This window comes from Solanum dulcamara, chromosome 8 (genome assembly GCF_947179165.1).
Source record: "Solanum dulcamara chromosome 8, daSolDulc1.2, whole genome shotgun sequence".
NCBI classification, from domain to species: Eukaryota; Viridiplantae; Streptophyta; class Magnoliopsida; order Solanales; family Solanaceae; genus Solanum; species Solanum dulcamara.
Window position 1 is genome coordinate 1,400,920 of NC_077244.1, and position 26,108 is coordinate 1,427,027.

The following is a 26,108-nucleotide window of genomic DNA, read 5'->3' on the forward strand; positions in this document are numbered from 1 at the left end:
TGATTCTAACTCATATATAAAATTACAAGTCATTCGGTTCGAGTCTACACACACGTGAAGAAATGTTCGAGTCTTTGCGAAAAAAATTTCGGGGTGTTACATGAGGCTAAACTAAAAAGTTTGTTCCTAAATAAGCTGAAATTTTTTAGCCCAACCCCTCTTAATTCAAAGGTTAGGTTGGGCCGGCCTCACGGGCCAAACCCATTTTGACAGCACTACCGCTTCCTAGTTAAAGTGTTCTTTTCCCTTAAATATATGTATGAAACCAAGTAGTTGAGTTACTTTGCTTTGTTCATTATTATTCAGATTTCAACATTGCTTTCATATAGTGAGTTAGTATCATTATTTGGTCTACCACACTATACATTAAATAGCTCAGCCTTTCAGCTATTAATATTTCTAGTTGAGAATGGTAAATGTTCCCAACATAACATTGAATGCCTGTGTCCCAATGTCAGCTGACTGATTTTTTTTTTCATTTTCTTACTATCTTCTCCTCCACACAAATCTTATCAGATTTTTCATCAACTAAATAATAATTTTGGTACTCACATCTCTAATTGGAAATACAAAATTATTCAGAAATTTTGTGCTTCTTTTTTGAAGGAGGAGGAAAACAGAGAGGAGTAGAGCAGCCATCTCATCAAGTAAAAAGGTTAGTCTTTAGTGTGTTTTATTTTGGTACTCACATCTCTAATTGGAGTACAAAATTTTTACAAAGTAAACACATATATATCTGCAAAAATGTTTTCTGCTATGAGACTTTATGTTTCTTTCTTCTGCTAATAAAATTTAAATATGTCGATCGAACTTTGAAAAAAGACTCATTTATGTTATCCATTTTAAAATTGATTTTACTTCTGCTAATACTGTACCACAAAGTGCTCATTCATGCTAAAGCCTTTAACGACACGGTTAATGCCGGAAAGGTATTTGGACTAATTTGCGATTTTCTACGGAGGTGCTCCCCACCGGTTGTTGGAACGACGCGAGCCGGGCTCCTTGTCCGGGTCTTTCCCCAGCCCTATCTTCTAGTTCTTCCTATTTGACCCCAAACCGACTGATCTAGCCATGAGTAGGTTGAAGAGAGCGCTAACAGGCCTACGAACCAAGTCTTTCTGACGAAGCACCAGTTTTCTTTTTTGATCCCTGAGTAACATTTCCTTTAGGAATGGGCGGATGCTTTAACATAGGCGGATGTGGGACACATAAAGAATAGATTCAGGTGCTCCTGAGTCAAGAAATTCTTCTCCCTATGTAGTATTCTTGTAAGTACAGAAGGAATTCTCCTGTCTCTGAAAAGATAAAGCTAAAAGCAATCTATACATATAGATTGGTGGTTATAAATACCCATATTATTGCCACTAAATAATTGTCGTAATATAATTGCTGATAAATCCTCTATTAGTTGTAGTGAAGCAAGGGGCTATACCTTACCTTATCAATCCTAATGAGATAACGAACCCATAAAACAATTGAAATTTATATTTGCGAAAAATGTTTTCTGCGATGAAATTTTATGCTTCTCCTGATAGAGTTTTATATACATCAGATCTGGAGAATTTGAGCAGTGAAACTTAGAGTCATGGAAAATGAAGGAGAAAGAGAGAGAGGGGAAGCAAACAACTCAGCAGTATGTCACTCAACTTTTTCACTTCTGTTAGTCGAAAAGGGCATATTCGAGACAATTGTGTAATGACATGGCTATAATTAAGCCATTTCTTAAGCAGAGGGTGTATTTGCTCTAAATCTTATAGTACAAGGGTATATTTCGACTTTTTTCCATTGTTTAATTTGTGTTATTTGACTTTTTTTCCTTAGAAGATAAAGTATATAACAAGTATCCAATAATTTTAGATGAAGTATTAAGTCACATAGATAACATCAATTTTCATAAGATATTCCTAAAGGAGAGCTCTTCAGAGTCGCATAAAATACATGTGCATGTGTTAGTTGCCTGTATGGAGTAAATATTGCATGGTGTATATATATATATTATGCTTTCATTGAGTCAAGGGTCTTTCGGAAACAACCGTCCTATGTTGGTACGAGTCAGGTCTGCGTACACTTTACCCTCCCCATACCCCACGGTGTGGGATTTCACTGGGTTGTTGTTGTTGTTGTTGTATATATATATATATATATATATATATATATATATATATATATATATGTTCGCTGTGAAAATTTGATAGAACATTTGTCATTTGGCAGGAATCATTTTCTTCTCTTCGCAAGGACGTTGTCAATGTTTTGGATTTCATGGAGAGGTTAAAGAATGAAGAAGATCAAAATTTTGTTGACGTGGTCGATCAAATTGAAAAGCTGAAATCGGAGCTGGCATTTATTTGTACATACGTCCAGCTTTCAAATTCCGATTTGGAGCTGTTTGAAGATGTAATGACTGTCAAAGGACAAGAGGTTGAGAATCTGCTTCGATCAATTCTGTATGATGTTGACAACAATGTCGGGTGTAATTACGACATGCATCATGTCCTTGCTAGCCTCAGGGTTAATATCAGTCATTGTATCAGCTCACATCATCATTATAAATCAAGTGCCACCATGCTTGAGGAGCAGTTGAACTTCCTCCTCCTGAATCTCCATCGTCTATCCAAGTTTCTTGCTAAGCAGAAGTTTCCATTAGTGACTCAGTATGAGATTCTTCAGAATGTGTGTGGCAACATGAAAGATTTCCATGGGTTGATAGTGAATGGTTGCGTTGAGCACGAGATTGTTGAATATGTCTTACCTCAGTTTCAAGTCACGGCTGAGAGAGTAGGACACTTCATTTGGAATGATCAAATTGATGGAGAGTCTCGACTCTTCAAGCTAGCACATCTACTCATGAAGATTATTCCAATTGAGTTGGAGGTTATGTACATTTGTTTTACAAATTTGAAAGCTTCAACTTCAGCAGAAATTGGACTCTTCATTAAGCAACTCATGGAAATCTCTCCGGACATTCTTAGAGATTATCTGAATCATCTACAGGAGCACATGATAAATGTTATTACCACCACTACTTCAGGGGCTCGAAACATTCATGTCATGATAGAGTTCCTATTAATTATTCTTTCTGATATGCCCAAGGACTTTATTCATCATGACAAATTATTTGATCTTTTGGCTTGTGTTGGAGCACTTACCAGGGAGGTATCAACTCTTGTTCGCGACTTAGAAGAGAAATTAAGGAACAAAGAGAGTACTGATGAAACTAATTGTGCAACCCTAAAGTTGCTGGAAAATATTGAACTCCTCAAGGAAGATCTAAAACATGTTTATCTGAAAGTCCCGGATTCATCTCAATGTTGCTTCCCCATGAGCGATGGACCTCTCTTCATGCATCTGCTACAGAGACACTTAGATGATTTGCTGGATTCCAATGCTTATTCAATTGCTTTAATAAAGGAAGAAATTGGATTGGTGAAAGAAGGCCTAGAATCCATAAGATCATTTTTTGTGAATGTTGAGCAAAAATGGTATAAAGATCTCTGGGCACGTGTTTTAAATGTGGCATATGAGGCAAAAGATGTAATTGATTCAATAATTGTTCGAGATAATGGTCTCTTACATCTTATTTTCACACTTCCCATTACCATAAAGAAGATCAAGCTTATCAAAGAAGAGGTCTCCGATTTACATGAGAAGATTCCCAAGAACAGAGGTCTCGTTGTTGTAAACTCCCCCAAGAAGCTAGTTGAAAGCGAGTCATCACCGGCTGGTAAAATAATTGTAGGTTTTGAGGAGGAGACAAATTGGATAATGAAGAAGCTCACCAGTAGACCTGCAGATCTAGATGTCATTCCGATCACTGGCATGCCGGGTTCGGGTAAAACTACTTTGGCGTACAAAGTATACAATGATAAATCAATATCTAGTCATTTTGACCTTCGTGCATGGTGCACAGTCGGCCAAGAATATGATGAGAAGAAGTTGTTGGATAAAATTTTTAATCAAGTTAGTGACTCAGATTCAAAATTGAGTGAGAATGTTGATGTTGCTGATAAGCTACGGAAACAACTGTATGGAAAGAGGTATCTGATTGTCTTAGATGACGTGTGGGATACTACTACATGGGATGAGTTAACAAGACCTTTTCCTATAGTTGAGAAAGGAAGTAGAATTATTTTGACAACTCGAGAAAAGGAAGTGGCTTTGCATGGAAAGCTCTACTCTGCTCCTCTTTACCTTCGATTGCTAAGACCAGAAGAAAGTTGGGATTTATTAGAGAAAAGGGCATTTGGAAACGAGAGTTGCCCTGATGATTTGTTGGATGTTGGTAAAGAAATAGCCCAAAATTGTAAAGGGCTTCCTTTGGTGGCTGATCTGATTGCTGGAGTTGTAGCAAGGAAGGAAAAGAAAAAAACTGTGTGGCTTGAAGTTCGAAATAATTTGAGTTCCTTTATTTTGAACAGTGAAGTGGAAGTGATGAACGTTATAGAGTTAAGTTATGACCACTTGCCAGATCACCTGAAGCCATGCTTGCTTTACTTTGCACGTTTTCAGAAGGACACTGCAATCCCAATCTATGAGTTGAAAGATTTATGGTGTGCTGAAGGACTTGTGGAGCAGACAGAGATGAAGGTTTATTTGGATAACTTAATTTCCAGTAGCTTGTTAATTCTTTTCAATGAGATAGGTAAGTACCCGACTTTCCAACTTCATGATCTTGTGCATGACTTTTGTTTGATAAAAGCAAGAAAGGAAAAGTTGTTTGATCGGATAAGTTCAATTGCTCCACCTTCTTCTTCAGATTTGATGCCACGTATAGTGACCATTGATTGTACCAGCAATTTTGTCCTGTTCAGTTCAAATAAGAAAAGGCATTTTGGTAAACACCTCTATTCTTTGATGATAACTGAAGACAAGATGGACAACCGTCTTTCTGATACATTTCACCTAAGACACTTGAGGCTTCTTAGAGCGTTGGACCTGCGTTCCTCTTTTATCAAGGTGAATGATTTTTTGCTGAATGAAATATGCATGTTGAATCATTTGAGGTTCTTACAAATTGAGATAGAAGTTAAATCCCTGCCTTTGTCTTTCTCAAACCTCTGGAATCTAGAAATCCTGTCGGTGTGTAATAAAGGATCAACCTTGGTACTATTACCAAGAATTTGGGATCTTGTAAAGTTGCGAGTGCTGTCCATGAGTGCTTGTTCTTTCTTTGATTTGGATGGAGATGAACCAATACTGATAGCAGAGGACACAAAGTTAGAGAAGTTGAGACATTTAGAGAATCTCATGCTTTCCTATTCGAAAGACACAGAGGATATTTTTGAAAGGCTTCCCAATCTTCAAGTGCTTGCATTTGATCTCAAGGAATCATGGGATTATTCAACAGAGCAATATTGGTTCCCGAAATTGGATTTCCTAACTGAACTAGAAGATCTCAGAATATTTTTTGAAAGTTCAAACACAAACGACAGTTCGCTCTCTGCAGCGACAAATAGGCCATGGGATTTTCACTTCCCTGCGAGTTTGAAACAATTGCGGTTGTTTGACTTTCCTCTGACATCCGATTCGCTATCAAAAATAGCGAGACTGCCCAACCTTGAAAATTTGACCCTTAAGAACACAATCATCCAGGGGGAAGAATGGAACATGGGAGAGGAAGACACCTTTGAGAATCTCAAATATTTGAACTTGAATGAAGTGACTCTTGCCAAGTGGGAGGTTGGAGAGGAATCCTTTCCCGTGCTTGAGAAATTAGTACTGTGGAGATGTCGTAAGCTTGAGGAGATTCCACCTAGTTTTGGTGATATTTATTCATTAAAAGTTATCAAACTTGTAGAGAGCCGTCATCTTAAAGGTTCCGCTAGGAAGATTAAGAAATATGCTGAAGATATGAGGGGAGGGGACAAGCTTCAAGTTGTTCGCCGGAAGAATATCCCATTATTTAAGTAGCTTTTGAGCATTATGTGAGAACATGTTCTTCTCCAATCTTTTGTTGTTTTGATTCTTGTTAAAAGATGTCTACAATGTGTTTGATGAAAGTCTCAGCTGAACTGTCTATTTGTGAATACTAAGTAGAAATATTTGAGAAATATATTTGAAGAGTTTAACAGTACTGATATATTCCAACAAAAGTGTCACATAGCTTTGTAATTATGGTGGCTCTCGACACAGAGCTTCAAAATTCAAATCAACGTATCCATTTGCTAATTGAAATATTGCATAATATGATATAAATAACCTTTTATGTTGGTTAAAGAAAAGTTTGAATACATCGAAAAGAATTGTTATTCAAAAGTTCATAGTCTGAAGCATAAATAATTGAAGTTTCTTTCTTTCTCACAAACTGTGTCCCCATCAAAAAGCAGAACCCCTCCCTGCTGCCCCCCAGCTCCTCCACCACGCTCAGTTCACCTCCTAGTAGGCATGCCACTGCTATGGGATTACTGACTCTCTGATATGATGGCAAGAAGTTGGCAACCTCTGTACCATATGCAAGTTATCTCAGCTTTTTTGTAAATCTTTCAAGAAATACCATCATCACAAACATGTGAAAACTCTTCAGGTAATAAATTTACCAAGAAACTCCAATGCAGCAACAAGTGGGATCTTCACGTGCAAAGAGTTTGAATTGTGATGCAGAATAGTGGAATTCACGTGTGTTATATCAGAATATCTACAGCTCATACAACTCCATATATGAAACAAAGAGAATTGGGAATTTTCCTTGTATTGAAGAAAGGGAAAACTAGTTCTTATTCTGTACACTGCAACGTATTTATACTAGCACCTAACTAACCTCCTTTAACTAACTAATAACAGAAAATTATCTAAGCACTAACTATTTGACAGTTGTATGCATCATAACAAACTTGATAGCTCAGCATCATAACAAACTTGACAGCTCAGCTCGACTCTTAACTCATTTATCCTCTATATGCTTAATGCCCCCCCTTCAAGCTAGGTGGTATGAAGATGTTCTTCATCCATAGCTTGGATAGAAAATGAAAATGTTGCAATTTATTTAGGCCTTTGGTACTCGATAGATGCACAGTGTGCACAAGTCCATTCTGTATCTTCTCTCGAATGAAGTGACAATCAATGTCGATGTGTTTGGTTCTCTCGTGGAATACTCGATTGGCTGTAATCTGTAGAGCAACTGTACTATAACAATGTAACCTTACTGGTAACTGCACTTCAACATTCAGTTCTTTGAATAATCCAATTAACCAAACAATTTCAGCTACTGTGGATGCCAAACTCCTATATTCAGCCTCTGCTGAACTTTTAGAGACTGTAGCCTGTTTCTTGGACTTCCAAGAAATCAATGTATCACCAAACATGACCAGATATCCTGTAATGGATTTTCTTATGTTGATACAAGATCCCCAATCAGCATCACAAAATCCCTGAATAGAGGTAGACTGCTTAGCAGACAACAAGTTTTATTTGAGTACTAACACTACTGGTTGTTGCGATAATATGAGGGAAGCTGAAAGCTAATCCAAATGTGCAAGAGCCATTAGCTACAGAAGTATTGAATTTGTCATGAATATCAACATTCTTCATCCTAGTTAATTCTTTTTCAATTTTGGATAGACTCTCATTTTAATCACTAATAATTCTTCTAACCGTGCTATTTTTCTGCAGGAGGCAACTTTAAGTCCATTAAGTATAGGATTGATGAGCTTTGGTAAACAAACTCGAAAAAATAACTTCATGATGAAGTTTGAGCAGTCACGAGATGGTGGTTCTAACTCTAAGGTGACAAGTACCTACTATGCCGGAGGGCAATTTCAAGCTCAATGTAGAATTATAGTGGAAGCGGATCTCCTTCAGAACCCCGATGCATATGGTTACCGTTCCGAGAAATGCTATCTGTCCTTTCATTTGGGATAAATTTATCTTCTGTTTCATAATGTGGACTAATCATGTTGGAGTCTTGATGTTGAATACATATATGCAACTGTTTTTGTTAAATCTGTTAATCTTGTTCCGATAGCTGTGAAACAACGGACAAGAATCTCATTAAAAATCTAATGCACGAAGGTTTGGACAGGGGTGAAGAATCTGTTGTTCAGAATTATTCAAGTGTGGCTAGAGAAGCCAGGATGTATCACCCAGATATCTACCTAAATCATCCAAGAGGAATCCACTATCAGTTTTACGTCAAGCAATACATGGAGTAACCCCCGATAGAACAGTAAAAGGAAGATGTGTAGGTGTATTGACTCTAAGAGATTTCAAATAATAGCATGTAGTGTGACTACAATTGTATCATATTTCTCTTTCTGGTTCGTATATAATTTCTTGTTAGGAAAGGGGCTCATTAGGATTAGTAAGGTAACGTCTGGCCTGATTGGCTTGTACTTTCCTCTTTGAGGCTTTTACTATTAATAAAAGTCTACGACTCAGAGGCGAATCTAGAATTTCTCGAACATGGATGATCCTTGTGTCCAGGCAAATGACTCACCATTCACTCTTTTCTAGATCATGGGGGAGCAACAAATAATATTAGATCAATTCATAAAATACCTAGTTCATCGTTAGCCAATTACTTCAAGTTGAATAAACAATCTCTGTTAGACTAAAATGATAAACAACAATCTGCCCATGTGAATACATATATGGATATGATAAATAATTCTAAAGTCAATGAGTTGTATTTTAATAATCTTGGAATTATTGTAAATCCAGATCTACTTATTTCTTCTTTCAACTATACTTCATTTAGCAAATAACTCTCTTTGCCACTGTTCAACATTATTTCTCAAACAAGGCCTTCTATTTCTAAACTTCAGACCATCAAAAGGTAAGTTCATCTTCAAAGTCTCTTGTTTTCTCTATCTTCTACCAGGGATTTCATTTTTCATTTTGACTCAAAGATAGAATAGAAAGATTTTACCTTTGATTTTATTGACAACATAATAACATGATGGGGGTGGTTGAGAAAATGATCTATTATGTTTGAGTTAGGTTTGAAATTTTCTCTTAAAGATTTTTCTTAGCCGTTTTGATCCTTTTAAATTTGTTAAAAGTGAGCACTTTCAGTCTTCGTCTAATATTTAACAAACTCGAACCGTAAGATCTAAGGGGAACTATGATAAACAAGAAGATTAACAAGAAACACTAGGAATGTCCCATAAATAAAGCAGTCTCGTGTACAAAACATCCAATGTTAGTAGGGTTCATGGAAGGGTCGCACCCCAAGGAGTGTGATGTAGAAACATTAGGGGCTTCTTTCACGGCTTAAACCTATGACCTATAGGTTACATGGAGACAACTTTACTGTTGCTCGTAGGCTCCCGTCAAATCTCAAAAACCACAACACCAAAGTTGCATCAGACATCATCTTCATTCACAAGGTAACAATCTCCACAAGTCTAAGTCAACTTGTAATATCAATATTAGGTAGACGTACATATTTCCAAAAATTGATTAAGAAGACTGAGATGATGATGGTTATTAGAAAGACTTGAAAAGTCGATGAATTATATTTTAATCGTGGGATTAGTTGTCGATATCTATTTGGTTCTTCTTTCTATTGCTGGCCCTTGAAGTTCATTTGCCATTTATTTCAGCTGCTCTCACAAAAAGTCTTTCTGAATCCCATAGCTTACTTTCTACACCACTCTTGGACTTTAAGGGCCCTATTCAGCTAGAATCCGCATTTGTCAGGCCATTGAGTTTGTTAAATTATATGGTTTGAAGGAATGAAAGAACATGATGGGGAGTAGATAAAATAATATACGAGGCATAAAAACAGGAAAGATATTTGTAGTGATAGGTTTTGTTTTCTTGAATATCTAGGACTTGTATTTTCCTTTTATCTTATTAACTCCTTCTCTTAAAATGCAACAATTTTGGGATATTATGTTTATGTTTTCACGCCATAACATGTTATATGTGATTAATATTTGATATTTCTAGTGTGAGAGATTAATTGTATCTAAAATTACTATTCGTCAAAATAATTTTATCTGACCTTGATCAATATCTCAACAAAATTAATAAGAATAATATATACCAACATTTTTTGTTTTGAAAATACAATTGCTAACAACTACTAAAGATGAAAATCTGTTTGTGTGAAAAAAAAAAATTGACAACAAGCGAATGGTTACAATTTTTTTGACTTTTTAATGCTTCTTTTCTTCAGTTTCTTGTCTTATTTTTCTACTCCTTTCCTTCTTTCTCCTGATAAAGTTTTATGTAGGTACTCTGTATACGTCAGATCCTGACAACTTGAAAGGAAAGGAAGGAAAATTTACTTTTTCACTGACTAGTGAAAATTACAATCATGGAAAGAGGAAAACAAAATCATGAAGAAAGAGAGGAACAGAAAGCAAACAACTCATCGGTATGTTTAAGAAAGCTCTCTACAGCTATGTTAGGTGCCTATATAGAATAAATAGGCATTAAATGGTAGAATTGTGGCTTTGAAAATTTGATAGGAGTATAACATTTGGTCTTTTGGCAGGTGTCATTTTCTTCTCTTCGCAAGGACGTTGTCAATGTTCTGGATATCATGGAGAGGTTAAAAAATGAAGAAAATCAAGTAGCTCTTGACATGGATCTAATTGAAAAGCTGAAATCTGGGCTGGCATTAATTTGTGCAAACGTCCTGCTTTCTTATTGCGATTTGGAGCAGTTTGAAGATGTAATGACTTCCCTAAGAGAAGTGGTTAAAGATCTGTTTCAATCAATTTTGGTTGATGTTGACTACGACGTCAGGTGTAAATACAACATGCCCCATGTCCTTCGTAGCCTCATGGATAATATCGATGATTGTCTCAGCTCATGTCCTCGTTCTACATCAAGTGCCATCATGACTGAAGATCAGTTGGACTTCCTCCTCCTGAATCTCCATCATCTGTCCAAGTTTCTTGCTGAGCAGATATATCCATTAGTGACTCAGCATGTGATTCTTCAGAATGTGTGTAGCAACATGAAAGATTTCCATGGGTTGATAGTGAATGGTTGCGTTGAGCAAGATATTGTTGAATATGTCTTACCTCAGATTCAACTCATGGCTGAGAGAGTAGGACTCTTTCTTTGGGAGAGTCTTAGACAGTCTGGACTCTCCGAGCTAGATGAGGATGATCAGACTGATGAAGACTCTCAGCACATCACGTTAGAACATCTACTCTTGAAGATTGTTCCAGTTGAATTGGAGGTTGTGCACACAAGTTATAAAAATTTGAAATCTTCAACTTCAGCAGAAGTTGGACGCTTCATTAAACAGCTCCTGGAAACCTTTCCGGTCATTCTTAGAGAATATCTGATTCATCTACAAGAGCACATGGTAACTGTAATTAACCCAAGCATTTCAGGAGCTCGAGACATTCACGTCATGATGGAGTTCCTGTTGATTATTCTTACTGACATGCCTACTGACTTGATTCATAATGACACATATTTTGATCTCTTGGCACGCGTTGGAGCACTTACCAAGGAGGTATCAACTCTTGTTTGGGGCTTAGAAGAGAAATCAATGAAGAAAGAGAGTACCAATGAAATAACTCTTGTCCGTGGCCTAGATGAGAAATCAATGAAGAAAGAGAGTACCAATGAAACAAATCGTACAACACTAGACTTGCTAAAAGATATTGAACTCCTGAAGGGAGATCTCAGGCATGTTTACTTGAAATCCCCAAACTCATCTCAAAGTTGCTTCCCCATGAGTGATGGACCGCTCTTCATGCATCTTCTACTCATACACTTAAAAGATTTGCTAGATTCCACTGCTTTTTCAATTGCTTTGATAAAGGAAGAAATTGGGTTAGTGAAAGAAGATCTGGAATTCATAAGATCTTTTTTCGCGAATATTGAGGAAGGATTGTATAAAGATCTCTGGGCATGTGTTTTAAATATAGCATATGAGGCAAAAGATGTCATTGATTCAATTATTGTTAGAGATAATGGTCTCTTACATCTTATTTTCTCACTTCCCATCACCATAAATAAGATCAAGCTTATCAAAGAAGACATCTCCAATTTACTTGAGAAGATTTCCAAGAACAAGAGCCTCATTGTTGTAAACTCTCCCAAGAAGCCAGTTGAAAGCAAGTCATTGACAACTGGTAAAATAATTGTTGGTTTTGAGGAGGAAACAAACTTGATAATTAGAAAGCTCACCAGTGGACCGGCATATCTAGATGTCATTTCGATCACTGGTATGGCTGGTTCAGGTAAAACTACTTTGGCTTACAAAGTATACAATGACAAGAGAGTTTCTAGTCATTTCGACCTTCGTGCATGGTGCACAGTCGACCAAGAATATGACGAGAAGAATTTGTTGAATAATATTTTTAATCAAGTTAATGGCTCGGATTCAAAATTGCGTGAGAATATTGATGTTGCTGATAAGCTACGGAAACAACTGTATGGAAAGAGGTATCTTATTGTCTTAGATGACGTGTGGGATACCTCAAAATGGGATGAGTTAACAAGACCTTTTCCGGAAGTTGAGAAAGGAAGTAGAATTATATTGACGACCAGAGAAAAGAAAGTGGCTTTGCACGGAAAGCGCAGCACTGATCCTCTTGACCTTCGATTGCTAAGACCAGAAGAAAGTTGGGAGTTATTAGAGAAACGGGCATTTGGAAACGAGAGCTGCCCTGATGAACTATTGGATGTTGGAAGAGAAATAGTCCAAAATTGTAAAGGGCTTCCTTTGGTGGCTGATCTGATTGCTGGAGTCATTGCTGGGAGGGAAAAGAAAAAGACTGTGTGGCTTGAAGTTCGAAATAATTTGAATTCCTTTATTTTCAACAGTGAAGTGGAAGTGATGAAGGTTATAGAATTAAGTTATTACCATTTGCCAGATCACCTGAAGCCATGCTTGCTTCACTTTGCAAGTTATCCAAAGGACACTGCAGTGATAATCCCTGTGTTGAAATGTGTATGGTGTGCTGAAGGACTAGTGGAACAGATGGAGATGAAGAGTGTGGAAGAAGTGACGAAGGTTTACTTGGATAACTTAATTTCCAGTAGCTTGGTAATTTCTTTCAATGATTTAGGTGATGAACCAGCTTGCCAACTTCATGATCTTGTGCATGACTTTTGTTTGATAAAAGCAACAAAGGAAAAGTTATTTGGCTCAATAAGTCCAAGTGCTCGATTTTCTTCTTCATATTTGATGCCACGTATGGTGACCATTGATTATAACAGTCAGTTATTGGTGTTTAACGATTTGGTCCTGTTCGATTCAATTAATAAAAGCCATTCTGGTAAACACCTGTATTCTTTGAGGATAATTGGAGACAAGCTGGACGAAAGTGATTGCGATACATTTCACCTAAGACACTTGAGGCTTCTTAGAGTGTTGAACCTGGATCCCTCTTTTATCAATCTGAATGATTCTTTGCTGAATGAAATATGCATGTTGAATCATTTGAAGTTCTTACAAATTGGGACAGAAGTTAAATCCCTACCTTTATCTTTCTCAAACCTCTGGAATCTAGAAACCCTGTGGGTGTATAATGAAGAATCAACCTTGGTACTATTACCGAGAATTTGGGATCTTGTAAAGTTGCGAGTGCTGTCCGTGACTGCTTGTTGTTTCTTTGATTTGGATGCAGATGAATCAATACTGATAGAAGAGGATACAAAGTTAGAGAAGTTGAGATATTTAGGGAGTCTCATGCTTTTCTACTCGAAAGATACAGAGGATATTTTCAAGAGGCTTCCCAATCTTCAAGTGCTTTCACTTGAGCTCAAGGAATCATGGGATTATTCAACAGAGCAATTTTGGTTCCCGAAATTGGATTGCCTAACTGAACTAGAAGAACTCATTGTAGCTTTTGAAAGTTCAAACATAAATGACAGTGGGCCCTCTGTAGTGACAAATCGGCTGTGGGATTTTCACTTCCCTTCGAATTTGAAAATATTGTATCTTTCTGACTTTCCACTGACATCCGATTCACTATCAACAATAGCGAGAATGCCCAACCTTGAAGTGTTTTCCCTTTATTTTATAACCATTCAGGAGGGAGAATGGAACATGGGCGAGGAAGATACCTTTGAGAATCTCAAATTTCTGGACTTGAGCGAAGTGAATCTTTCCAAGTGGGAGGCTGGAGAGGAATCCTTTCCCGCACTTGAGAAATTAAAACTGCAAAGATGTTGTAAGCTTGAGGAGATTCCGCCTAGTTTCGGGGATATTTGTTCATTGAAAATTATCCAACTTGTAGAGAGCCCTCAACTTGAAGATTCTACTCTCAAGATTAAGGAATATGCTGAAGATATGAGGGGAGGGGACGAGCTTCAAGTCATTGGCCGGAATAATATTCCGTTATTTAAGTAGCTCTTAAGCATTATGTGTGAACAGGTTCTTATCCATTCTTTTGCTGTCTGATTCTTGCATAATATGATATAAATAAACTTTTATATTGCTAGATTCCGCCAGCTCTGTTTCTAATTTTACTTGTATAAAATTTGCTAGATTCCGTCCAGCTCTGTTTCTAATTTAATTATATTATGTCTCAACACACCGCCTTTACGTGGACTTTGATACCTTGTTGAAGTGTGTGATCATTTTATCTAAAAACTTAAATTGTTAAAGAGAACACACTTTTAATTACTTAATTATATCATGTCTCGACAATATACATCTGCCCCTGACCTATATGGTTATAGGTTTTGTTTTCTTGAATATTTCTGTTTTCTTCTTTATCTGATAAACCACTCTTTTGTTTTTGTAATACATATGTTTAAAGAATTGTTATTCAAAAGTTCATAATCTGAAGCATAAATAATTAAAGTTTCTTTCTTCCTCAGAAACTTTCTGTGTCTCCGTCAAAAAACAGAATCCTTCCCTGCTGCTCCCCATCTCATCCACCACGCTCAGTTCGCCTCCTAGTAGGCATGCCTCTTCTATGGGATTACTTACTCTGATAAGATGGGCAAGAAGGAAGTCAAACAAAAGGTTGGCAACCTCTATACCATATGCAAGTTATCCTATATCTCAGCTTTTTTGTAAATCTTTCAAGAAATACCATTATCACAAACATGTGAAAACTCTTCAGGTAAAAAAGTTACCGAGAAATTCCAATGCAGCAACAAGTGGGATCTTCACGTCCAAAGAGTTGATGCAGAATGGTGGAATTCATGTGCACCATGTTGGAGGAGGAAGCACCATAACTAAAATTTGATATGATAATAAATAATGAAAATAAATTGGACACAAGAATTTTACGTGGAAACCCCTCAAATAGATAAAGGGAAAAAACCACGGGGTAAAAGGATTTTACTATTCAAATATGGGAGTACACTGTTCTCTAATACAAGGAGAAAACAACAATTAACACTCCTCTCTTGTAAAAGGAACAACTACTAAAGAGGACACTCAAGACTAAAATATTTATCTTGGTGTATAACTCTTTTTATATTCTTACTCTCTCTTTTTTGATGATCTAAATGAGGGCAAGAGGCCCTCTATTTATAGGAGGATGAAAACGCATTAATTGTTTTATACGCATTTTCCTATCAAAAAGGGCAACGATTACGCTGTCAACTTTTTGAAAAATTGTTTTTGAAAAGTTGCTTAATTTATGTCAAAAATGCGTTTTGCTGCTGGCTTCTATTCCTTTTTCCTCCTCTTTTTGACTTCCTTTTCCTCCCTTTTTGACTCTCTTTCATTCTCCCACTTGAAGATTTAATTGAGAATCAATTAAGTCTTCACACCATCCTTTCTACCCAATTACTGCAATGTTACATTTCTACTAGGCCAATAGAAGATCGACACTATATGAACTTGTTACTGTTGATCGGCTTCGTAAACATATCTGCTAGGTTGTCTTTAGTGTGATTTTTTTGAATATCCACACTGCCTTCTTCCACCTTCTCACGAACAAAGTGATACTGAACTCGTATGTGCTTTGTCCTTGAATGAAATGTCGGATTCTTTGCAAGATGCAAAGCGCTCTGACTATCACAAAACAGAGCAACCTTCTCTTGTTTGTGCCCGAGCTCCTCCAGTAACATCTGCATCCATATTACCTCTTTCCTAGCTTGTGTAGCTGCTACATATTCTGCTTCCGTCGTAGATGTAGCCACGATAGATTGCAGTTTTGAAACCCAACTTACAGCTCCTCCAGCAAGCTAAACACATAACCTGTGGTGGACTTACTTTTATCAAGATCACCTGCATAATCTGAATCAACATAACTTTTAACAGTAAAGTCTGATCCTTCATAACACATTGCAACATTTGAGGTACCCTTGATATATCTCAGGATCCTCTTAATAGTATTCCAATGCTCTCTACCAGGATTAGCCATGTATCGACTAACCACTCCCACTGCTTGTGCAATGTCAGGTCTTGTACATACCATGACGAACATTAAACTTCCCACTACTGATGCATACGGTACTCGAGACATCTCCATCCTCTCTGATTCATTGCTAAGGCTCATACTTGAGGATAACTTGAAATTAATAAGAAGTGGGTTAGAAATTGACTTACAATCTTGCATCTTGAAGCGTCTCAAGATTTTCTTCAAGTAGTTCTTTTGAGAAAGCCAAATCTTCCTATTATTTCTGTCTTGGTGAATTTGCATCCCTAGAATCTTATTTGTTGGTCCCAAGTCCTTCATTTCAAACTCCCTAGCCAACTATGCCTTTAAATTTGTGAGACGATCTTTGTTGGGGCCTACTACCAACATGTCGTCAACATACAACAGCAAAATAACAAAATCATCATCACCAAATCTCTTGTAATAAATACAAGGATCTAAACTATGTCTGTTATATCCAAGGCTTATAATGAAGAAATCAAATCTCTTATACCAACATCTCGACGCCTGTTTGAGACCATATAGAGATTTGTTCAACCTGCAAACCAAGTTCTCTTTTCCCTGTTCTTCAAAACCTTTTGGTTGGAGCACGTAAATTTCTTCTTCAAGTTCTCCATGAAGAAATGCAGTTTTGACATCTAACTGCTCTAATTACAAGTCAAATATAACACACATCGCCAGGACCACTCGAGTGAGTCGAACTACTAGAGACAATATCTCATTGAAGTCTATACCTTCTTTCTGAGCGAATCCTTTCACCACCAATCTTGCACGATACTTCTCCACTTGATCATTACCATTGCGTTTAATCTTGTAGACCCATTCGTTTCCAATGGCCTTCCTTCCTTGTGGTAATTGAACAAGATCCCATGTTTTATTTTTATGAAGCGCTTCAATTTCTTCTTGCATTGCTGCCATCTACAGAGATGATTCTTGCCCTTTCATAGCCTCGTGAAAAGTTGAAGGCTCTCCATCTTCTGTTAATAGACAATATGCAATATTGCTCTCCATAGAATAATATGAGTGCCAAGCTGGTTCTCTTCTCTCTCTAGTTGACCGTCGAACTTGTTATATCCCATATTTTTTTTAATTTTCACAATAGGACATTTTTGGGATAACGGTAACAAGTCAAGGGCAAGGCTATGTTTGATTTTGTTGGGTACATAATTCTTATGACTAAATTGGGATGTGAAAATATTGGAAAAGTTTAAGAGTAAAATTGGAATTTCACATGTGGAAATACTATAAAAGATTAAGGACAAAATTAGAATTTCACATGTGGAAATACCATAAAAGATTAAGGACAAAATTGGAATTTCACATGTGGAAATACCATAAAAGGTTAAGGATAAAATTGGAATTTCACATGTGGAAATACTATAAAAGGCTAAGGGCAAAATTGGAATTTCAACTTGGGAATATTAGAAAAGGTTAGGGGCAAAATTGGAATTTCTCATGAGGGGCTTTAAATCATAAATTTCTAGAATTCTCTACACAATTTGAGAAAGGAGAAGAGCAAAGGAAAGAAGAGAAATCAAAGAGAGAAAATCGGCTATGGATGGAGTAATTTTACTCCTTGAAATTTCATCCCAAAAATTATTTTCTCCTAGTATTCCTACTAATTCAAGGATTCTTTATAACATGGTAAACTTATTTTGGAAGATAGAAGGCTTATTTGGTTGATTTGAAGCTTTGGTAAAGTGAAGAAGTTGGAAGGAAAAGGTAAGAATTAATCCAATTTCTTTGTGTTATGAAGTTTGTTGATGTTGTAGTATGTAGAGATGTGTAGAATTTATGGAAATATGGAAGTTTGCATGGTGGGTTTTACATATGTATAAATCCATGTATATGAAGATTTTGGAGGCAAGATAAATTAAATTTTTGTGTAGTATTTTAGTAGAAGTTATGGGGTAGTAGTTATGGTAAAAAATTTATGTTGGAATTGGAAGTTGAATGAATTTATTGAAGTTGGAAATATGGGTTAGGTGATGAAATAGAAAAAATTAAGTTTGTATAATTTGTTAGTTGTTGTTATGATTTTTGGGATATAAATGAAGTTTATATGGTGTAAGTTGGTATTAAAATGGGTTGTAGGAATTATGTAATTTTAGTATGATATTATAAGAATATGGAGGTAAGTTATTAAAAGTATGGATTGTTGTTATTGATTATGAAGTTGAAAGAAGGAAATGAATTTGATTATGAAGTTGAAAGAAGAAAATGAATTGTAATAGTTTTGTTGCATTTATGGATTTTTTGGGTGAAATATGGAATTGAGGAATAATGGAATAGCTTACTTGGAATATTTTTCACCTATGTTTGAATGAGTTTAAATTAGTTATGAACATGAAATATTCATATTTATTTGGAAATGCAAAGTTGGGTTGAAAGTTATTGCATTAGTTGGAAAAGAAATCAATTTATGTTATGATGCGTTTTAAATTGATTGTTGATGGTATCGGTGTTGTTGTTGGCTTGGTTGTTGATATGGTGGCCGAGTTGTAATCTCGGGGTTGTCATATAAATAAGGGAGATGCTGCTGAAATTTTTGTAGACAAATATTGGTAGAATTGAATTCTTAAAGTCTTGTGAATAGTAATTGGTAAATGTGACCAATTGTAGATTTTGGAGGAAACGGGAGTTGAATTTAGACAAACGTAAAAAGCCGATAAGGTATGTAAAGTTTTACCTTTTCTTCTCTTGGCATGTCTTAGGTGTAATAAGTTTGGATACGAACCTCGGGGATGACTCTACTCTTCGGAATCGACACCTAAATTTGATCCTTTCCTATTCAGTAGAATTGAATTAAGTATTTTAAGAATATTTTTGAAAAATTGTCTAAACTTCTAGATTTAGCACAAATGAATTCCGACTATCTTGAAACTCTTATAAATGACGTTATGAAGTTTAACGCACATAATTTATATACGCCACCTCATTTGACCGAGGTGGGCCCCACTATTCTGAATTTTTCTTTGTTATTCCGTTTGGCTTATGTTAGGTAGAATTTGAGAGAAATTCTTTGCTACTCTTCTGAATATTATATTACTAATTATTCCATTAAGTCCCATAATATATTTTGAAATATGGAAACAATTTCAGAAAATTATTTTGACATAAACTATCGGGACATTGAAAAGACTTACACTATTATTATTATTCAAGTATTTTTATATATGATTTGTTATCAAAATTATGCTATCGAGTCTGTATAAATATTTTGTATTTTAAATTGCATTTAGTCTCCCACTACTCTACTCGTGCATACTGTAACCACTCTTTCACTGAGCCTGGGCCAGGATATGTTTTCGTGCGTATTTCTCTGCATTTTTCGCCGTGCCCCGACGTGAGGGGAAGGTATGACATGTACATGGGTTGTGGTGTATGTTATGCCACGGAGTTATGGTGTGCCATGTACATATATGATATGATATGATTTGATTTGATATGGCCATCTGATATGATATGATCTGTTACGGAGACATTTCCTACTCTGGTTTTATGATGTGCTGTGGCACCAATGACGGGAGGGCAACCACGTTTTGTTCACCGAGTCCCACGAAATGGGGCCGGATATGTCATATGTATTTGTATATATGATTTATGATTATGATAAGCATTTTGATATTCTGAACATTTAGTCTATTTTCTGCACCCACTATTCAGATTATGGTTATAATTATTACAGTCCATGCTTTATATATTCGGTACATTTTTCGTACTGACCCCTTTTCTTCGGGGGATGCGTTACATGCCCGCAAGTACCGAAGTTCGATTTGTTGATCCACCTGTTTAGGATATTTGCTGCGTCGTTGACAGTGCTCCCTTGTTTGGAGCTTGTATTTTGGTACTGACTTTATCTCTGTATATTTGGATATGTTGGTCAGGGGTACGACGGGGCCCTGTCCCGTCATATGACTATGCTATCATCTATAGAGGTCTGTAGACAGATTTATGTTGTGGGTTTTGTATATATGGTTTGGGTTTTGTGTGTTTTGTGACGGCCTATCAGCCCTCGTGCCTACATCTATTTTTTTGATTTATTTAGCAATTTTTTTCTAATCACTACCTTTGTTTATTCGGTTAAAAGTCTAATTTGGGATAAGGGTACGTTTGGGTGCTCAATTTGGGCACCAGTCACGGCCTACGGGGTTGGGTCGTGACAGAACTTCTGGAGTTTCGATCTTAGCTTGCTCTTGTTCGTCGTGCTCTAGTGCTGCTTTCGAAGAAACTGGAACTTCTTCTATTTCTTCAACTTCAACTATAGTAGTCTATGAATTTTCTTTTGAAGTGCTACCTTCTTTTGCTTGTATCTTGTTTTCAACAAATACAACATCCCTGCTGATTACCACCTTGCGGGCTGTGGAATCCTACAAGCGATACCCCTTGACTCCATCAGCATACCCTAAGAAAATGCATTCCCTAGATTTTAGATCCAACTTTGATTTTTCTTGGGTGTTGTACATAACATAAGCAGGACTTCCGAATATATGTAAGCGAGAATAATCAGCTAGTTTTCCTGTCCACATCTCCATTGGCATTTTCAGATCAATTGCGGTTGATGGTGACCGATTGATCATATAACAGGCGGTTTTGACTGCTTATGCCCAGAATTGTTTTTCCAACCCTACAGTTTCCAACATAGCTCTTGTTCGTTCCAACAAGGTTTTGTTCATCCGCTCTGCTACTCCATTTTGTTGTGGAGTATATGCCACTGTGAACTTCATCACCAGTGTATTCTCCTCCATGATCTATCCTCAAACACTTGATCTTTTTCTCAAATTCAAGTTCCACCCGCGCTTTGAACTGTTTGAAAACTAAAAAAACATCTGCCTTCCTCTTGATTGGATACACCCAACTTCTCATGGAGTAATTGTCGATAAATCACATGAAATATTTCGCTCCTCTTAGGGACTTCACAGGTGCTTTCCAGATATTAGAGTGGACCAGATCTAGTATTTCCTTGCTTTTAGCAGAGGAACTGCTAAACTTCAGTCTATTTTGCTTACTGGTAACATAATGCTCACAAAAGGGTAATGAAACCTTTTTGAGCCCTGGAAGAATATTTTGCTCAGCAAGAATCTTCAAACCTCATTCTGACATATGGCTAAGTTTATAATGCCATATCATCGTTGATTCTTCAAATGAACTTGTTGACGCGGTTGATGCTTCTCTTTCTTGGTGTGTTTCACCTTTAAGCACATATAGATTTATAGCAAGTTTTTCCGCTTTCATCACTACAAGCGCTCCTTTGGATAGTTTCATGACTCCATCATGAGTCTTATATAAACATCCATTATCATCTAATTGTCCCAAAGACAATAGATTCTTCCTCAAGTCTTTTACATGTCGTACCTCCTAGATGGTGCGTATCGTACCATCATACATTTTTATTTTGATGGACCCAATACCAATAACATTCAAAGCATGATCGTTTTCCATGAACACATACCCTCCTTAGATAGGATTATATTGATGAAACCATTTTCTCCGGGAAGTCATTTGTCATGTTGCTCTTATGTCCATGATCTAGACATTAGTGAAACATTTTCTGCCATCATTATATGATATTGCTTCACTACATAAAATATCGCCATCATCCGAGGTACATGCAACATTCCCTTGAGCATTTGATGGCTCAGGGTGTTCACTCTTTTTTTGAACCGACAATATTTCTTAAAGTGCCCTTTCTTGCCACAGTTATAGCACTTGATATTCTTCTTACTTCTTGATTGAGATCTATGATGATTGTGACTCCCACTGGGGCCACGTTCCTTTGGTCTTCCTCTCACCATCATCAAAGCTTCAGCTTGCTGCGAACTTGCTTGTCTATCTTCCTTATTTTTGCGTCGATTTTCTTCTTCTAAAACAACGGCTGCAATTTTATTGAAAACTAGACTGTCTGTATTGTTCGTCAGGTTGATGATGAGTTGATCATACGAGTCATGCAGACTTTGAAGTAAAAGCTTCGCACGTTCAGTTCCCTCTATTTTGCAACCCATTGTTATAAGTTGCGAAAACAGAGTATTCAAAGTATTGATGTGTTTAGTAACTGACATGGACTCTGCCATTCGAAGAGTATACAATCTTCTTTTTAAGAAGATTTTATTATGCAAAGACTTGGCCTCATACAATCCTTTAAGAGTATCCCATATTTCATTCGCCGTACGCTTTTCAGCCACACTAGACAACACTTCATCTGCTAGTGCCAAGAGTAAATCAGCAACTGCGTTGTTGTTTATGTCATTCCACTTGCTGTCATCAGTAAAATCTATGGGACTGCCTTCAATTGTAGCTAAGCAATTGTCCTTTCTCAATATCTCTTTTATTTTTATTTTCCACAATGAAAAATTAGTCCCATTGAATTTTTCAACGTCAAACTTTATTGTACTCGACATTATTATTTGCTTCACACCCTTCTAGATCGTGTCTGAATAATTTGCGAATAATCGTGACAAACTGTACCATCACCAAAATTTACTATTTACGTAAATAGTACTATTCACCGAATTTACTATTCATGAATAGTACATTCATATAAAACAGATAGAATAACCAAGGGCTTTGATACCACTATTGGGGGAGGAAGCACCACAACTAAAGTTTGATATTATAATAAATAATGAAAATAAATTGGATACAATAATTTTACGTGGATTCCGTCAAACAGATAGAGAGGAAAAACCACGGGTAGAAGGATTTTACTATTCAAATATGGGAGTACATTTCTCTCTAATACAAGGAGAAAACAACAATTAACACTCCTCTTTTGTAAAAGGAACAACTACTAAAGAGGACACTCAAGACTAAAATATTTATCTTGGTGTATAACTCTCTTTGTATTCTTACTCTCTCTTTTTGGGATGATGTAAATGAGGGCAATAGGCCCTCTATTTACAGGAGGATGAAAATGCGTTAATTGTTTTATACGCATTTTCCTATCAAAAAGGGCAACGATTACGCTATCAACTTTTTCAAAAGTTATTTTTGAAAAGTTGCTTAATTTCTGTCAAAAAACGTGTTTTGCTGCTGGCTGCTATTCCCTTTTCCTCCCCTTTTTGACTTCCTTTTCCTCCCCTTTTTGACTCTCTTTCACACCAAGAATCATTCATCGATAAGCATTTGGAGTTGAAAACTGCTATATCTAATGATTAAGATGTTCAAATAGGTGCTTATGTATGACATTTGGCCTCACGTGCAACAGTAAGTGTTGTCAAAAATCCTATTAAAACAACGATGCTGGATACCCCATCTCAAACTTGAGACAAATTTGCTCAAGAAATATGTACTAGTCTTAATGTGAATGAAAAAGATGCAGCTTTGCACTCAAGCCAGAATTCCACTAAGAAAAAATAAGTTTAATTTGATTACTCACACTGCTGGTTGTTGTGATAATATTAGGGAAGCTGAAATAACTAATCCAAATGTGCAAGTGCCACTAGCTGCAGAAGTATTAAACATCCTAGTTAATTCCTTTTCAATTTTGGATAGATTCTCATTTTAATCACTAATATTCTTCTAACCGTGGCTTCTCTTCTGCAGGTGGCAACTTTAAGTCCATGAAGTATCGGATTAATGAGCTTTGGTAGAACAAACTCAAAAAAGTAACTTAATGAGGTAAAGTTTGAGAAGTCACCAGATGGTGGTTCCAAGTCTAAGGTGACAAACACATACTATATATGCATAGGTGGATTTCAAGTTCAATGTAAAAAGTCTATCTCCTTCAGAATCCTTATGCATATGGTTAGTGTTCCGTGAAATGCTTTCTTCCTTTTGTTTTGGAAGTGTTGCCTCTAGTTTGTCAAATAGAAACAACTCAAGGTGGGCTTGATATTTAACAACTCAAAGCTGGCGACTTCAACTGTATGTCTCTCTTTGAAATATGTTAGAAAAAAAACGGACTAACAGAAAAATGTATATGGTCAAACTAGTAGAAATAAAATGGAAAAAATAATGACACCAAGAATTTTACGTGAAAACCCCAATAAGGAAAAAATCACGGGCCAAAAGGAGCAACTGATATCACTATAGTAATGAATTTTACGCTGGGTAGTATCTAGTACATTACTCAAAAAAGACTACCACACACTCAAAAGGAATAACACTCTTTTGGTTTCCACCTTACAAAAATATCGCTCACACTTTATTTTTCTTCACAAACTATTTTATTTTATATAGTCTATGGAAACCTCATAGCTCAAATATTTTTCTCTCTTTCTTGGTTGTATTGAATGAGGAGCTGAAGAGCTCCTATAAAAGGAGCTCTTCCCACCAACCTTGCCTACCATTTTTGACAGAAAAACATGGAGCAAATTGTTGAACTAATTGGAAGCAATATTTGACAAAAAAACACGGAGCAATTGCTAAATAATTACAACAATATTTGACTACTTTTATGAATTTGAAATGGGACTAGACCCCACAAATCTCCCCCTCTAGTCCCATACACTAGAAGGAGGTATCTTCATCTTCTCGGAGAGAGCTCATGCCAACAAGTTCTTTGTACAGTTCGAACTTATCCTTTGTTACCATTTTGGTCAACATATCTGCAGGATTCTCATTTGTAGAGATGTTTTCAACCTGCATAGATTTATTTTCTATCTTTTCTCGAATCTAGTGATATGTCACATCTATGTGTTTAGTCCTTACATGGTACATTGAGTTTTTGCTCAAGTCTATTGCACTTTGATTGTCACAATAGACGACATACTCCTTCTGATGCAAGCCAAACCCTTGAAGAAATTGTTTGAGCCATATCATCTCCTTGCCAGCTTCAGTAGCTGCAATATACCTAGCTTCAGTTGTAGACAGTGCAACACACTTCTACACCTTTGACTGCCATGATATAGCTCCACCTAAAAAAGTAAACAAATATTGGATTTTCTATTATCAAGATGACCATCTATATCAGTATCTGTATAGCCCTTCAAGATTGGATTTGATCCTTCAAAACATACACACTTATTTGAGCTTCCTCTCAAATACTTAAGTATCCACTTTATAGCTTCCCAATGATGTTTTCCTGGGTTATCGACAAACCTGCCGACAACACCAATTGTGTGAGCAATATCAAGTCTAGTGCATACCATTGCATACATTAAACTTCCAATGATGGAGGAATATGGAACTTTAGCCATGTTCTCTCTTTACTCCCTATCTATAGGAAACATCTTCTTGCTCGACTTCATATAACCAACAAGAGGTGTGCTAACAGACTTAGCATTTTTTATGTTGAAGCGCTCTAGTACATGTTCAATGTACTTCTCTTGTGATAGAAAAATCTTCTTTTATCCCCTCAGACTAGTATTTCTCATGCCCAAAATTTGCTTTGCATGACCCAAGTCTTTCATAGAAAAAGACTTACACAACTCTTTCTTCAGCTCGTCAATCTTGGAAGTATTCCTGCCCACAATCAACATATCATCCACATATAGCAGGAGGATGATAAAATCATTTTCAGAAAATTTTTGTACAAATACACAATGATCTGAAGAAGTATTCTTGTAGACGTTCCCCCTAATAATAGATTCAAATTTTTTGTACCACTGTCTAGGAGCTATCTTTAGCCTGTAGAGATTCTTTTTGATTTTGCACACAAAATTTTCTCTACCATTTACTTTGAAGCCCTCGAGTTGTTCCATATCAATCTCCTCTTCTAGGTCACCGTGAAGAAAAGTTGTTTTCACATTCATCTGCTCAATCTCTAAATTAAGACTAGCAGCTAAATCAAGAACTGTACGAATGGAGGACATTTTCACAATAGGAGAAAATATTTCATCAAAGTCAATACCCTTTCTTTGACCAAATCCTTTAACAACCAATCTAGCTTTGTATCTGGGCTTCAAACTGTGT

The 26,108-nt window shown here is 36.4% G+C and overlaps 2 protein-coding genes across 5 annotated transcripts in view; both read left to right on the top strand.

The window, feature by feature from the left end:
- Positions 1–313: 313 nt before the first annotated feature.
- The window catches only part of LOC129901676 (putative late blight resistance protein homolog R1B-13), a 49,426-nt gene continuing 23,631 nt past the window's right edge, over positions 314–26,108 (top strand). The window contains exons 1-3 of one of the 4 annotated variants that reach the window (XM_055976926.1): positions 324–655; positions 1,553–1,633; positions 2,215–6,166. In XM_055976926.1, coding sequence (XP_055832901.1) covers positions 1,586–1,633; positions 2,215–5,910 — 3,744 coding nt within the window. In that variant the 5' untranslated portion in view covers positions 324–655; positions 1,553–1,585 and the 3' untranslated portion in view covers positions 5,911–6,166. Of the gene's footprint in view, positions 656–1,552; positions 1,765–2,214; positions 6,167–26,108 lie in introns of those variants that run through there. The other 3 variants (XM_055976927.1, XM_055976928.1, XM_055976925.1) reach the window with 3 other exon arrangements.
- Positions 10,522–14,286, top strand: LOC129901679 (putative late blight resistance protein homolog R1A-3). The gene is made up of 2 exons (XM_055976934.1): positions 10,522–11,485; positions 11,516–14,286. The coding sequence occupies exons 1-2, from the start codon at positions 10,529–10,531 to the stop codon at positions 14,264–14,266; spliced, it is 3,708 nt and encodes a 1,235-aa protein (XP_055832909.1). The 5' UTR covers positions 10,522–10,528; the 3' UTR covers positions 14,267–14,286.